General features: G+C 39.9%; 1 protein-coding gene across 4 annotated transcripts in view; it reads left to right on the forward strand.

Moving 5' to 3' along the window:
- The window catches only part of TRPS1 (transcriptional repressor GATA binding 1), a 222,402-nt gene that overhangs the window by 35,253 nt on the left and 172,575 nt on the right, over positions 1–14,574 (forward strand). For 3 of the 4 annotated variants that reach the window (XM_064442206.1, XM_064442210.1, XM_064442207.1), the window contains exons 2-3: positions 4,581–4,739; positions 7,707–8,635. In XM_064442206.1, the coding sequence (XP_064298276.1) occupies positions 4,703–4,739; positions 7,707–8,635 (966 nt within the window). In that variant the 5' untranslated portion in view covers positions 4,581–4,702. The remainder of the gene's footprint in view (positions 1–4,580; positions 4,740–7,706; positions 8,636–14,574) is intronic. The other variant, XM_064442209.1, reaches the window with a different exon arrangement.

Here is a 14,574-nt window from a genome sequence, read left to right on the forward strand (position 1 = left end):
TTTTGGAGACTAATTTACATACAAATAAAATGTCAGCTTATCCCATAACTGTCATGATAAATTGGAGCATTTAGACTTTTGCACGAGGTGCTCTTTCTGTACCTTATTAAATTACAGGATCTTGGCCTTTTGCCAAGTGCTAGGGTGATGCTCTCTCTGGTGAAATGAATACAGGAGAGGGATATGGGCCTGGACATCAAGAGAAACCAAATTCAGTCACTAGTGAAGAGCAACCCCTGCATGCCACATCGAACACCTTAATTTTTGGATCCTCTCTGTAGATCACTTTATTTACCTGTAAAATTGCAGTGATATTAATTTTCCTGCTTTGGAATGTTCTTAGAGGTTTGGCAGGTTGTCATGTTCACAGAGTATTTTTAGATGCTTGATTGGAAGCCAGAGCAAAGCAAATCTTTGCCTTCTCAGGCTCCCCCATCCTGGATGGATGGCAGTGGACTGGCAGTCCACTAGGAGCAAGCTCTGCAGCAGGCAACTAAGGAATGCAGAGCAGGAAACTGCCGTGCTCAAGCACCCTTAAATAAAAGAAGCAATTGTAGAATTCTTCATTTTGGCTGTAAGATACCGTAATATTCCACCCTGTGTCACCTCTTTAGACAAATCGCCTTTTGTCTACAGTTTCTCCTGAAAGTGTCTGCATGATTACCCTGGTAGTGAGCTTAAAATGAAATGAGTGCCTGGAAGTAGTTTCAAACTATAGGTTTCAATCTGTTTTGAAATGCCACACCTGAACTCTCTGAAATGACCGAGTGTCTGCTCTGTACCCATAGACAAGGCTAGGTTTAGTTTAGTGGCTAGATGGCTACTAATATGTGCTGTGCTCTGAAGCATATGGTAATAGAAAAGATCATTCTGAATTAATCTGGTGTAATTTAATAAGAGATTTATTTAATGAGAGTTGTTTGAAGGTGATGACACTTTGTAGTTGAACAGGACTTAAGAAATCCAAAAGCACATCTTTAGAGATTTGAGAATGATCAGTGTTGGGAAAGTAAATGTAAATGGGAAGGAGGAAGCTTGAACAGACTGCAGCTTTTTTTGACTTGTCTCTTTGTTGTAAACTTTGTGGAAAAAAAAGTGCAAAAAGCTCTTGGGAAGTAGGTGACCAGGGACCAAGCTGAAGAGTCTGAAAATGCAGAAGAGGAAGAGAGGAGATGAAAAACAACAGCAGTTTGCTATAATACTGCTCTACTAGTATGGCATAAGCATAAGGCATGATTTTTGCCTTGCATTTTCTAGATTGGTGATGCTTTCATAATTTCAGTAGAGCATGCAGAGTGTAAAATATCAAGCAGACACATTTTGACCAAATACAATGTCTGATCTTGCCAAATTTTACTGATACGAGGAGGCATGTTCTACTCTAAGCAACCTCAGGCAGGAAAGAGTCATGCAGCTGTAGGGCTTATACAAAAGCACATACATCTTAGAAAGTCCTTTGGAATTAGTTTGTCACTTAGAGCCATGACGTCCCCTGGCTTGTATGGTGTATTTGAAGACAGTGGTGCCAAGGGGGAGGAGGTGGTTTTGTTGAAGAGGGAGTTGCTTGTCTTTAAGTTTATTCTGCCTCCCACGCTTTAGGGCCTGATTCTTGAGTTTCTTGCGCAAAGGGGGTTGTTCTTCCCTTTTCAGAAGAGAAAGGTTAGGACCATGTATCAGTTGTTTTCAGGCAGGCTTGCTCTGAGAACCACAAGCGGAGCTGGGAGAGAAGTGTCGTGTGTGACTGCCTCTAGCTCTGTGTCCCACCCGGAGCAGGTGGGGATGTGAAGCTATACACGTCTCTTTTCTGACGTTTCACTGTTCAAGTATCTATGGGGAAAGGTGGAAAGACGGGAGTTTTGGCCAGGCCTGTACTGCTGTGTCTGAGTCGGGGGTAGTTTGCATCTAATGTAATCTAATTTTCAGTGAAGGCAGCAATTTCACCTGGAATTTCTAGTGTATTTACAGATTATGATTATTATTGTTATATTTTTTGTAAATGCTTACATTAGAAAATGTACAGGTCTTTGAACTGCGGGCTGTCCTGGTTAGCTTGTTGACTTTCTTGTTGTGCTCGGCGCGGGTCTGGGCCAGCCCGGCGGGACGGGCTGTGGCGGAGGGCTGGGTGTGGGGTGGCTCCCTGGGGAAGGAGCCCGCCACAGCGATGGTTTCCCAGAAATTCACTCTTCTCAAGACAGGAGCTTTCTGGCTTCAGAACTAGTGTGCCTTACAGCTGCTCAATTGTTTTATGGAGAGTGGGGAGAAGGCTCCAGATCGGTTAGGACTTTATGTGCTTGATAGAAGCCGACACTTTGAACACTTAAGGGTTTTTTATATAAGGCACAGCAGACAGTCTTTGTAGCCTATTTATGTGTAATAAGCTAGGTTTTGTTTTGTGCCTTTTTTTTTTTTTTTTCTGTGAAAGGAAAAAAAAAAAGGACAGCGAAATTAAAACCACAGCAGTATTTTCCCATGCGGCTATAGTGAGTATCCTGCGATCTCACATGATCGGCTGTCCTGGTGGGGTGGAGTGTGGGAAGGTGTCAAAATATGTCTCTCATTTTTTTTTTCTTAAAAGGGAAAGCCAGATGAGTGCCAAAAGCCCTGTTCTCTTCTCTAGCCCTGCAGTAACAAACTACATGAGTGTATGTTATTAAGATGATAAGATTAAATTTCTAGCTACTAATGTGCTATCACAACAGCAAAGGGGGAAAAAAGATCTTGAAAAAATTATGAAAATTAGTCTGACAGTCTCCTTTTAATAATAAGATCACTCCCAACCCCAACAGACAGTGTAGGCTGGAATTCCACAGGGCTTTTTTGTGGTCCTAATGATTTTAATAATACTTTGTGCTATGTAGCACCTTTCATTAGAGGATCACAAAGTGCTTTACAGTCACTAATTAATTAAGCCTCACAACACTCCTGTGAGATAGGTAAGTATTAGACATATATTAAGCTGAGACACTGAGAGTTAATGATTTTTTGCTGCATTATGCTGCAAAATGATTGATGTTTAAGCACCGTATGTACTTTATATGTCTGTGTGTGGGTGTGTAATATATATGAGTGTAAAAGTATTAATTTTACTATCCCTTAACAAAGAGGTCCTGCTTGAGTCTGTTGCATATACATGTGTATTTCCATTTAACTTTTTGTTACTGCAGCATATTGACTGATAACATCGCAGACCTTTGACTCAGTTTGCTGTTCATCTGCTTGTGCACCTACTTGCACAAAGATTAGTCAGTGGCATCTCACAAAATTCAGACATCTTTCTAAATGTATTATTCTGTTAAAAAGCGCATATGACTAAGACTTGACCTAAACCTGCAGTGCAAGCACAAGGCAACAACCATGCTGTTGCAATAGGCTTTGATGACAAGTCCTCACATTCAATAAAAGTAATGAGCAACAACAATGACCCATTGCAGGAGCTGGTGATCAGCAGGTAATTAGCCATTATCTTCACCACGCATAAGAAACTGTTGATTATCAGAATTTGCTTTTTCTTGTTTTTTAAAAGAGGTACAGTAGTCACTATGGTAATTCATTATCCTGAATTACAAACTGATTTTAGCAGAAGTTTGCACTTTTTGCTTCCAGGGATAAACTGATGTGAGCGACTGTTGAACAGAAAAGTCTGTATCTCACACATGCATGAATTGTGTAGAGTAGTCTTGGCTGGTTTTGAGGGAAACTATATACAGCTATTAGCATTATTTTCACTTTAAAATAGCTGAGGGTGATCATATCAGGTAAAAAACCCCATATGGTTTAAAGGTAATTTCAGCATAATGAAAATATGAAGTAAACCCTGGATTATGGAGCGCAAAGACAAGTTCTGCAGCCTGGGCCCTATCCAAAATTCCCTCAGCTCGAGAAGTCTCTTCATTCACATCAGGCTTAGTAATTCTTTCATTTTGGGAAAATCACCATTTCCAGTGTTGAAAAGGTAGTTCAGCCCCAATGGCTGTTCCTCACTTGGCCTCTTCCCTAACAGCCGACTGCCGTGCTTATTTTTGTGATGGCATTTTTGAGATGCGGATAGTTGCCCACTTAAAACAACGCCACTGAATTTGTTTCAAGTGGGACACAAGGCAGCCAACAGATGATAACATTCAGTTGCTGATGGCAGAGCCTGGATATGAACCAGTTATTTACATTCCTTTACCCATTCCATTAGGCCAGTCCCATCCCATCCCATTACAACGCACAATACCTGTTCATAGATGTGAATTTTTAAGGCACTTTTGTTTTTCACAGCATTTAACCAGCACATTTTCAACACTTACTTTAAACTTGTTTTAAGCTTTTTTTTTTGGGCGAACATCACCTCTGAGATAATTTTTGTCTGTTTCTCTGTGTGTGTATGTGTGCGTGTACAAGAGTGTGTCTGTCTGAAAAAACAGCTACGGAATTTCTTATGCTTGACGGAAGCAGAGAACAGCAGCCCCTGTTTGTGTAGTGCCCACTAATAGATGCATGTGAATGTACAATAGGCATCATAATGTTTTTAAGTAAAAACCATATTTTGAATGCATAATTTAGGAAGGAAAACCTTTTTTTGTTTTGTTTTGCAGATATACAGATCAGCTCTCAAAATGTCTTCTGTGTCTTCCGTGCATCTTCTAAGACAATTGCATTAGCCCGCCTGCTAGTTGACTAATAGAATTAATAATTGTAAAAAGCACTCTAAAGCCACATGCCTTATGAAGTCAATGCTGGGTATGATTTTACAAGTATGTGATCCATTTTTTCAAGTGAAATTGTTAACTGAAAACGTTCTTGGCACACAATAAAACATTGTGCAATCTGTTATTTGTCTTAGAGATAATAATTTCAGAGTGGCTATATTCTTTCTATATCTAACTTACGACTTGCTAGGGGATGGTTTCTTCGATTTAGGAGTATTGCAAATGTAGTTTTATTTACATAATATGTCTCTGAAAAGTGATAGTGGTGGAATTTCAGTGACAAAAAAAAAAATCATGACTTTTCTTACCATCCCCTTGAGTAGATATCGAACAAATAAATGACAGATGATTTTTCAAAAGCTAAAAGAATAAAGAGGGGAAAATACTTTTAAATTCAACTTAAGAAAGTTTTTATATTTAAATCAATGTTATCTTCTTTCCTTTTTTCCTCCAAGTGTAGAATCCTGCATGAAAAAGCTCCATTAGGCAGATATGTTTTTTTTCCCCCTCCATTAACACACAGACTCACAGATATGTCAGGAAAATCTGAACCAAAGTATCTAGATCTGGAGTACTGTCTAGTTAGCCTGTAAACAGCCCAGATTTTTCTTTTCTTAGCTTGATAGGGAGTTTTTTTCTGTCCTTTTCTCTGACTTTCTTCTGTCAGTTGCCACGAAGATAGCAAAGTCTCTAAACTTTCCTTATCTGCCAAAAATATCTGTAACAAAAACATTTTTAAACATTGCATTTAGTCTTGTTTAATTTTGACTGAGGTAACAGTCATGATGTTTACTTTCTCAATTTCTGAATTTTCTTCACTGTGTAGTCAGGACTCCTTTCTTTGTCCTCTAACTGCAATGAATTGCATTTAAACAGAAGTATTTTAAGAATGGTTTGGGATGTATAACCAGGAGAAAAACATGGACTTAGCTGAACACCTACCAGAGATGCTCACCAATATTTTTAGTGTCTGTTAACCAAGAACATTCATAAAGTCCCATATAGAAGCAGTAATGCTAGAAGGCTAAAAATTGTCTTTGTACCTTGAATTATATACATGCACATATTGTAATAGTTCTCTTACCACAACAGGAAATCTTTCCTTTCTCTTAGTTCTGAGTGACTTCATGGTTCAGAAGCTTTTTTTTTGGGGGGGGAAAGTGAAGTTCAGTGCATACGTTTCCCAATAGGTGTGGTTGCCATTAAAGAGAAGGCACTTGGTTCCCAAGCATGTGTGTCTTCTATAGTAAGGCATCCCAGTAGGCATTTAAGAAACCTATTAAGACCACACGGAGTGTCAAAATTTCTGTAACACGAGCTGGCATTCTGTGTGAAAGCCATCTCGCTGCAGCCCGTGCTGCCTGTGGATCAGCTCAACCACAAAGACAACAGAGCCAGCCCAAGACACAAGTTGAACACTTCCCCTAAGAAGTTGTCTGTTTTTATCAACATAGCATACAGTGCCCTTTCATGTGGAGCAGATGTAAATAAGAGGATGTACAGACGCCTGTTCTTTTATTTTTAACCTCCGTCCCCAGCCGTACTTCTCAAAGTACTGTTTTGAGAAGGTCATCCGTGGCTTTTAAAGGTCTGGATGCAGAACCATTTGGAGCACATCAGTGCTGCTCCCAGAATCGCCAGGTGGTCCTCTCTTTGCAGAGCCATATGTATCTCCAGTGCCTCTGTAGGCACCCGGGAATGGGGGCTCAGGCTTGAGTCTGCAGCTCACATCTCATGTGTGGTACTGCAGGCTGCTGCCACCAGACCACACACAATTTGGCAAAGAGAAACATTCATCATTATGTACAGCATTGGCAAAGATAAGAGCGCAGAAAAAGTTGTAGCACATCTGTCTTCTGCCCATAGCTAGCATGTGAACAAAATGGATCAAACCAGCTGGTGCTGAATATCAAATCCAGAACCACACAGTGGAGAGTGCAGGGAAGTTTCATATATGTATTTTCTCTAAGTAGGCTGGGGAAGATGAAGATATGTGGCGGATGAGGAATTTGGCTTACTACCTGCGTAGTCTGATTACTTGTTCTTCCATAATCGCCCCTGTTCAGCTAGCAGCTAACTCACTGGTGGCAGACTCCTCCTTTCTCTCTGATCTTATTGCTGTCCTGTCTGAGCTTTCTTAAATGGATCCTGAAAGCGTGCTTGCAGATTTAGCAACGGTGCCTATGTCTGCAAGGAGGACTGAGCAGAGGAAGGTTCGGCTGTTTAGATCCATGTGGATTCCAGGTGTTTCTGGGGTAGATCCCGACTCAGCCACGGAGCAATGTCAAATGTCTGGATCCAGGCCTGTAAAATTTTATTGACAATGGGTTTCCTAATAAAGTTAGTTTCTCATTGTTTGGCAAATAGAACTAATTATGTGAATAATGGACTGTGGGGCCAGACTCTAGAATATCCATATAATCCTGTTTGAAGTTTACGGGCAGTAGGAGGGGGAGCTTTTGCTGTAGAGAAACCGAAACTGCTTAGGAGAAATACTTTCTCTGAAACCTCAGAGTTACTTACTCGCCTGAATCTGTTTCCTTCCTAATAACTTTTTTAAGTGCTCCCAATTATGTCTTTTAGGTGTATTTTTGCAAAGCTGCATTATATGTAGTTGTACAGTGTATGAACATTAGACTGCAAAATTTTATCTTTCCCCTTAGTTTTTAAAAATTATTTTAAAGGAATTGTTCATTTAAAATTATTTCTGCCAGACCATTATCTTCTGAAAAGATAATGAAACCTGTAATTCACTCACACTGATGGCAGTGTTTTTTGTGCTTTAAAGTTGTCTTTTGTTTAAGTTCAGTTTCAGTGTCACTATTTTTTTAATATAAAGTTCCATTTTTCTGCATAGACTAAAAACCTGCTTGACAAAAACTTTCTGAAAAGTTTATGTATTCATATTGTTTGGAATGCTTTAAAAAGTGCCAGGCTTATGATCGTTATTTATCTTGAATAATTCTATAGGGTTTTTTGCCCTCTTTTTTTTTTTTTTTTTTCCTGTGGTAGATATGGTCCGGAAAAAGAACCCCCCTCTAAGAAACGTTGCTAGTGAAGGTGAGGTACAGACCCTTGAGTCTACAGGTACTGAAACTGAAGAGTCTGGAAGGAAAAAAGAATTTTCCGCAGAGCAGATGCAAGAAAACACTGACCAGGGTGATGCGGCAGAGTTAAATAACAAGGAGGAACTTTGCACGCATGTCCAAGAGCCATCTTCCAGCATTAAAAAGGACTTGAAAAGCTCAGTGCTGAGTGAAAAGGCTGGCTTCAATTATGAAAGCCACAATAAGGGAGGAAATGTTCCATCCTTCCCTCATGATGAGGTGACAGACAGAAATATGCTGGCTTTCTCATCTCCAGCTGTTGGGGGAATCTGTGAGCCCTTGAAGTCTCCTCAAAAATCAGATGCAGATGACACCCAAGATGTGGTCTGTACCCCGTCAGGAGATGCAGCGGAGACAAATGAGGAGCATCAGATGTCGCCAAAAGCTTCAGATGAAACAGTGCAAGTGCAAAGTGGTCAAACTGATGGCCAAGGCTCAAGCCCGATCCCCATGGCCTCAAAAAACCCACAAGTGCCTTCAGATGGGGGTTTAAGGCTGAACAAATCTAAAGCAGATTTGTTGGCAAATGATAACCCAGATACGGCGCCTCTGTCTCCAGAGCTTCAGGACTTCAAATGCAACATCTGTGGATACGGTTACTATGGGAACGACCCCACAGATCTCATCAAACACTTCCGCAAGTACCACCTAGGACTGCACAACCGCACCAGGCAGGATGCTGAGCTCGACACTAAAATTTTGGCTCTCCACAACATGGTGCAGTTCAGCCACTCCAAAGACTTCCAGAAAGTCAACCGCACTGTGCTTTCAGGAGTGCTGCAGGACATCAATTCCCAGAGGCCTGTGTTATTAAATGGGACTTACGATGTGCAGGTTTGTATTTTCCCAGCCTCCCTGCTTCTGCTAACTGCCTTCCCAACTGCAAAGTCGGTTATTTGCAAAGCCTCTCCTACCTACGCTATTAAAGTGTTTCATGTAACCTGCTTAAGCCCTGAGAACCATTTCCAGTCTATTTTAGCCAGGCTTTCTGCAGGTCTGCTGAGCGTCTTGTACAGTAGAGGAGTACTTGGCTTTTTGACCAGTGATATTTCTGTGTGCGATTTAGTTGTGGCAATCAATAGCAAAAGATCTTATTCAGCAAACATGCAGATTGCTAAATTGGTAATCATATCTGAAGGATTTGCTCTCAGGGAAAGAAAAGAGCAAATAATAATGAAAAATAACAACCAGACAGACAAAAGACAGCAGCTGGAAATTAAAAATGTAATCCTAAATTGTCAGCTGCTGGGAGTCAAGATTTGGCTTATTGATCCTTTGTTAAGATAAAATAAGTGGCAAATCTTGGCAACTCTGAAGTTGTCTAGTGCCAGAAAAACGGGATACACAGTGGTTATTTAAAACATTTCAAAAAGTAACAGTAATCCATGCCGTCCTCCATGTTAGTGAGCATACAAGGAAAGAACTATTGCCTCAGTCACTTTCTCGTCTTGCTGGAGCAGGGAAAAAACTAAAGATACTGCTGTAAAAAAAAAAATCTTATTTTTACCATGGAGGAGTAGACTCAAAAGCTTTTTCATGCAGTCTCTGTTATTTTCTTACCAGCTAATATTTAATTAGTTAAAAAAAAATTATGCTGCTTTAAAAAAAATCCTCTCAGGAGTGACCTGAGAGATGTAGTAGGACACCTCAATATTCTATGATACAAAAATTCAGATTTTAAGAAAAAAACCCACAAGTAACAAAGTTTGCATACAAAATGAATTCAAATGTCCATCCAGTTTCAAGTGTATGTTTGCATAGGAACGATGTCCCACCTGGTAGTAATCACCACACAAAACTCAGAGTATGCTAAAATAAAAAGGTGGAAGGTGGCAAATACTCCATAATGCTTGCAGAGACTGTAGCTGTGGGAAAGAAGTTTTGCAAAACAGGTTAAGACGGCTAACATCTAACTTCAAGTAAGAAGCTGAAACTGGAATATAAGTCAGGAACTTCAAGCTTTTTATGTGATTTAAACTCTCCTCTTTTCCCAGAAACTCTACAACTTCTTTGTGGAGCAGCAAATCAAACTAAGGTCGTTATTATGCGTAAAAGCTGCCGTCTTTGAACTGCTGTCTTACTAAAAGATCACTTCACTGTCTCGTGTCAGACACTCTCTCCTGTCAAACTGTGATTAGAAAGCAAAGACGTGATTTAGTTAAAAGAGGTTAGAAGTGAATAATGTCAGAATGTGAAATGATGGTTTATAATTAGCACATAGTATGATGTTAATACCTGGATTTCCTGCTATAGTTTCAGTTTGCTGACTCCGGGGACAGCATCTTAGAGCAACTGATCCATGCTGTCAGGAAGACATTCAAACTGCAACAGTTCAGGCATACAGTATAGAGGAATTTGAGTTTCTAAACACACTTTCATTTCCTCCAAACAATTGTTTCGTTAGGTCCCTAGTTATTTATAGGAAAGTTTATGCTTGATTAGAATGAGCTGGACACTTTTCCTATGCAGTGCTTTCAGAAATAAAACAGATGTGTGAGCTATCTCAGTTTGAACTGATAGAAGCAGAAATAAAACAGCTGAACCTAGACTATACTTGTCTACTAAACCCTGGCAGTAAGATACTGCAGGGGAGACAAAAAGCGGTAGGAAACAGTCCACAGATAATCTACTTAAGATCAGTCTTTTCTCAGACTAAAAACATTTTCCAAAATAGAACAGACAGCCTATACAATGTTGGCAATTTATTTTAAAGAAAAAAATTGGATCTGGAAACTTAATTTTTAAGAGTGCTAATTTTCCCTGCCCAATTTGGGAAGAGAAGATTAAATAAGCTTTTGTGCCAAATGCCATACTTCATCACTTGCACATGCACCAGATGTTGATCCAGAACATGTCAGAAGATAAGTAACTGATTAATATTTTTATGCTTTCTCCTCCCCCACTCCCGATACAGAGCAGCTTTGTGAGATTCATAAACACAGTAGAAGAACATTTGAAAATCCCCTTTGCACCCACACATGTTTGTATTGCTACTATGTCCATTTTGGAGGGGATTTTTCTCAGGCATCTGAACGGCTGGCGTCTCCTGCCGCAACGAGGGATCGTATCGATTGGAGCTCTGGTTAAAATTGGTTCAGTCAAACTCCTGCATAACATGGAGAGGGAACTGAACCTGAATAATTACTTCATCTAAACAATATTATTTTGTATAGGTACTGGGCTAAAGGACAATAATCCCTTTGTAATTAACTTGAAATAGTAGTGGACTGGGTTTAAGGTCTGATTTATTGATCCCCTTGCACTTAACAAACTGTTCTGTTGTAGCTGGGGTGGAAGTTATTGACGGATTTATGGTCTCAGGCCAGGGAGCTGGGCGCAGAAGACAGAGGATGAAGAAGACTGACTTTGATCTGGCTCACAGTGGTCAGTCGGAGACCACAGTATATGAAGATTTGTAGTAGTGAGGGATGTTACTGAGCCCTGTAGTTTGCATTCATAACAAAAGCAAAGAAAAAGCAATGGAAAAATATCTGAATACAGAAAAAAACCCCAGTATCTGCTATCCTATCTGCAGATAGGTAGGGATGTGGTCCCTTTGCCAAGAGCTTGGAAGAAAAGAAATCAAATGCATTTTTGGACATTCCACAGAAGTGAAGTCTGTCGTAGAAAACTTAACCCCCACCCCACCACCAAAAAACATCTCCCCCCATCCTAACCCCAGCTTTTAGGGTTTGGGTTGTTTTTTTTTTTTGTATTGCAGTAAGCAAAACAGTAGGGATGCATGTTCAGCTTCACATCCAGGTATGCAAATATTGGGACTGTGTTTTGTAGTACCTAAAGAGGATTTGGCTGGGAACTGTGTAAATAATCCAAGCTTTCCGGCCTTACTACTGTGTAGATTTTTACTTGATTTGAATATTTAATCCAGCAAGATTCCTTTGTCCTCTTTGAAAATGTGATTTTGTTTTGAAAATCTCCTGTACTCTTTGTTCCCATTTTCTTCCTCAGAGGTTTTTGGTTCATTGGTTTATAATAAATTCCATAGGATTGGGTAAATAACTGAGCTGTTTCTGGGAGATTAACTTTCTTGCTAATATAGATTTCAGAAAACATTTCCTAGCACAACTCTGAATTCCCAGAGAATGTGTTAATCAGCTTTATTGTTTTTATCAGAATAATATTTGAAGTGAGTTCAATGGATCAACTTTTGCTGATGCCCCTCATTACTTTTTCTTCACATTTAGTTAATTAATCAATGTCTACAAGCAGCTTTTTCTTGCTGGATATTTTAGCCTATGTATGGCGCTGTGGACGTGCCTGAAGCAGCATACTTTAGACCAGGTCTAAAGACTTCACTTAAGGTAAAATTCAAGTGACTAAGTTAACAGCTATAATGCTGAAAACCATTGCTTTGCTACTGTATGATTAAATTTCCTTCTGTGTTTGATCTAATGGCTCTTTAATGTAACTTATGGAAAGGCCTGGAGACAGGCAAGTGGCTGGCAAGTAGGCAGGAGTCTTTCTTCTGTCCCCAAATTTTTTTATGAGCATTGAGTGGGACAGCTGTAACAGCAAAATTGGAAAGTGCTGTCTTCCACATATCAGCTCATAGGTAAGGGGTAGGACATTGCTCAGTGAGGGGGAAGAAGTGGGCTTGAATCCCCTCTGACAGAGCAAGGAAAGGAGCCTACTTTTCCTGTTTCCTGAACAAGTGTTCAAGCCATTAGGCTATTGTATAAAAGGGAGCATGACCCCATTTCCTGATACGTTTTAAAAGAAAACAGTGTCCCTCAAAGAAAGGACAGAAATGTCTGCTTTCAGGTGAGGGTTTCAGATGGCATGTCCCAAGGGAGAAGGGTATTCATGCAGCCGTGAATAAAGACATACTGCAGTGCTCAGCAGTTCGTATGGTTGACTCCAGGCAGCTTCACATTGTGTGTGCTACCTTTGAGGAGCTTCCTGCTCAGCATGGCCCTGGTTCTGGAGCTTGTCACAGACCTACCTCCTCTTATGTTCAGCCATTAAAGAGATTCAGACTCCTGTCTGAAAGTATTAAAAAGAGGTTTTATTTTTTTTATCCAGCCCTCTCATGTTGATTGTTTCATGGTTTTAGATACTAGACTGCCATAAAGGATAAGAAGACGTATTTCTGAAAAGCCATGGACTGATAAAAGCCATCCAATAGCTTCTTGATTGTATTTCAGTGAGCTGAGGGAAAAAAAAATTACTCCATTATCTATCCCACAGACTAATGAGAGATTGGTGGCAGAATTTTCATTCATGGTTCTAGACATCCAATATTGTAGGAGTTGTCCTATACCACTCAGCCTAATCCTTTTTCATATATGAATATGGGTAACAACTTTTCCAGGATTTTCACAGCAGCTGATAGCCCATTTGGATGTCCAGATACCAGGCTGCTCAGCATCCTAGAAAGTGGCAAAAGTGCCCATGCACGCAGAGTGTGTAAAGCTCTTCCTTTTGTCTCCTTCATAAATCAGTGGTGAGCTCTGTGTCCATACACGAAGTCATGTATGTGTGGTTTTTAGTGTTCTGGATTTCAGTATATCAAATTTGGCAGCTTTTCTGTTCTCAAGTTAGAAGTGTATGGCTAGTAATGTAACTTATAATTAAAGTCTGGTCTAACTAGGATTCAGCTGAATGAGAACCAGTGGTTTTATTATTAGTAGATTCTGCATTTTATCCTCAACTCTTATATTAGCAGTTTGATTGAATATGAAGCTGTGAAGGTAAGACTAAAAAAGCTGTAGAGGGCCTGTAGGGGTACAGATGGAATCAACATTCCTTCTCATGTTAAAGGGTTTCCTCTACATTTTTGGTGGTTTTGGCAGAGGGACTCTTACAGATAAGGTGATAATCGAGATTGGAGGCGTAAGAAAAGTACAGCATTTACTTTCGGGTTAGTGACAAATCAAACCTTCTGAAAGTGCAGCTTTGTCATCAGGTGGACTTCCTCCAAGGTGTCATGGATACATAAATAATTGACGTGAGTAAATGAAAACGTACTTGAATGAATTTCGTTTTTCTCACATGCTTAGACAAATGGATCCAAATTTTATATTGTTGGTCTTACTGACTTTAGCTCCATTGTTCGTAAAAAAGGAATTAGATCTAAATAAACTCACCAACTATTGCTGGATATGATGTATCCTGATCTTCTGGACTAGATTGTGCTGTGCTACATCTTGCAGGGTGTGCTAGAACAGAACGTGCATGAAGGTGTGATGTCCCAGAAGGCCCATTTCATCTGTCAGTCTCGTTGCAGACTCTCCTTGGGGACTTCTCTGTTTGAACCGAAGGCTGTTAAGCTATCTTGGGTGTTGCACCTGCATGTGGGCATACCTGTTTATTTTGAGTCTTATTTCTGGGTCATGATCAGGCTCGGAGCGTGCCTTGCACACTGAGAGAGTCACACCTCATGAACACAGGGGTCAGTCATCTCTTTTAAACCACAGACATGAAAAGAAATGGTGGAAGGTGGAGAAATGGGTGGTGGTAAACCACACACACACATATACACATTCATATGCATGTGCCTGTGTGTATGTGTGTACATATATGTGCTGCTTTTTCTCATGTATATCTGCATGCACGTATATATAAAAATATGTGAAAAAGCATGTATGGTCTTGTAGTCATCTAAATTCTGTATTGACTGCAGCTCATAAGTAATGATTTATATTATTATCTGTAGTAGAATTTCTTTATATCCTTTTTGGAGACATTAGCAAGTTTACTATTCAGAATGATATGCAGTGATGTACAGCATGTCAGCTGCTAAATAGTAAGTG

Source organism: Phalacrocorax carbo, chromosome 2 (assembly GCF_963921805.1).
Source record: "Phalacrocorax carbo chromosome 2, bPhaCar2.1, whole genome shotgun sequence".
NCBI lineage: Eukaryota > Metazoa > Chordata > Aves > Suliformes > Phalacrocoracidae > Phalacrocorax > Phalacrocorax carbo.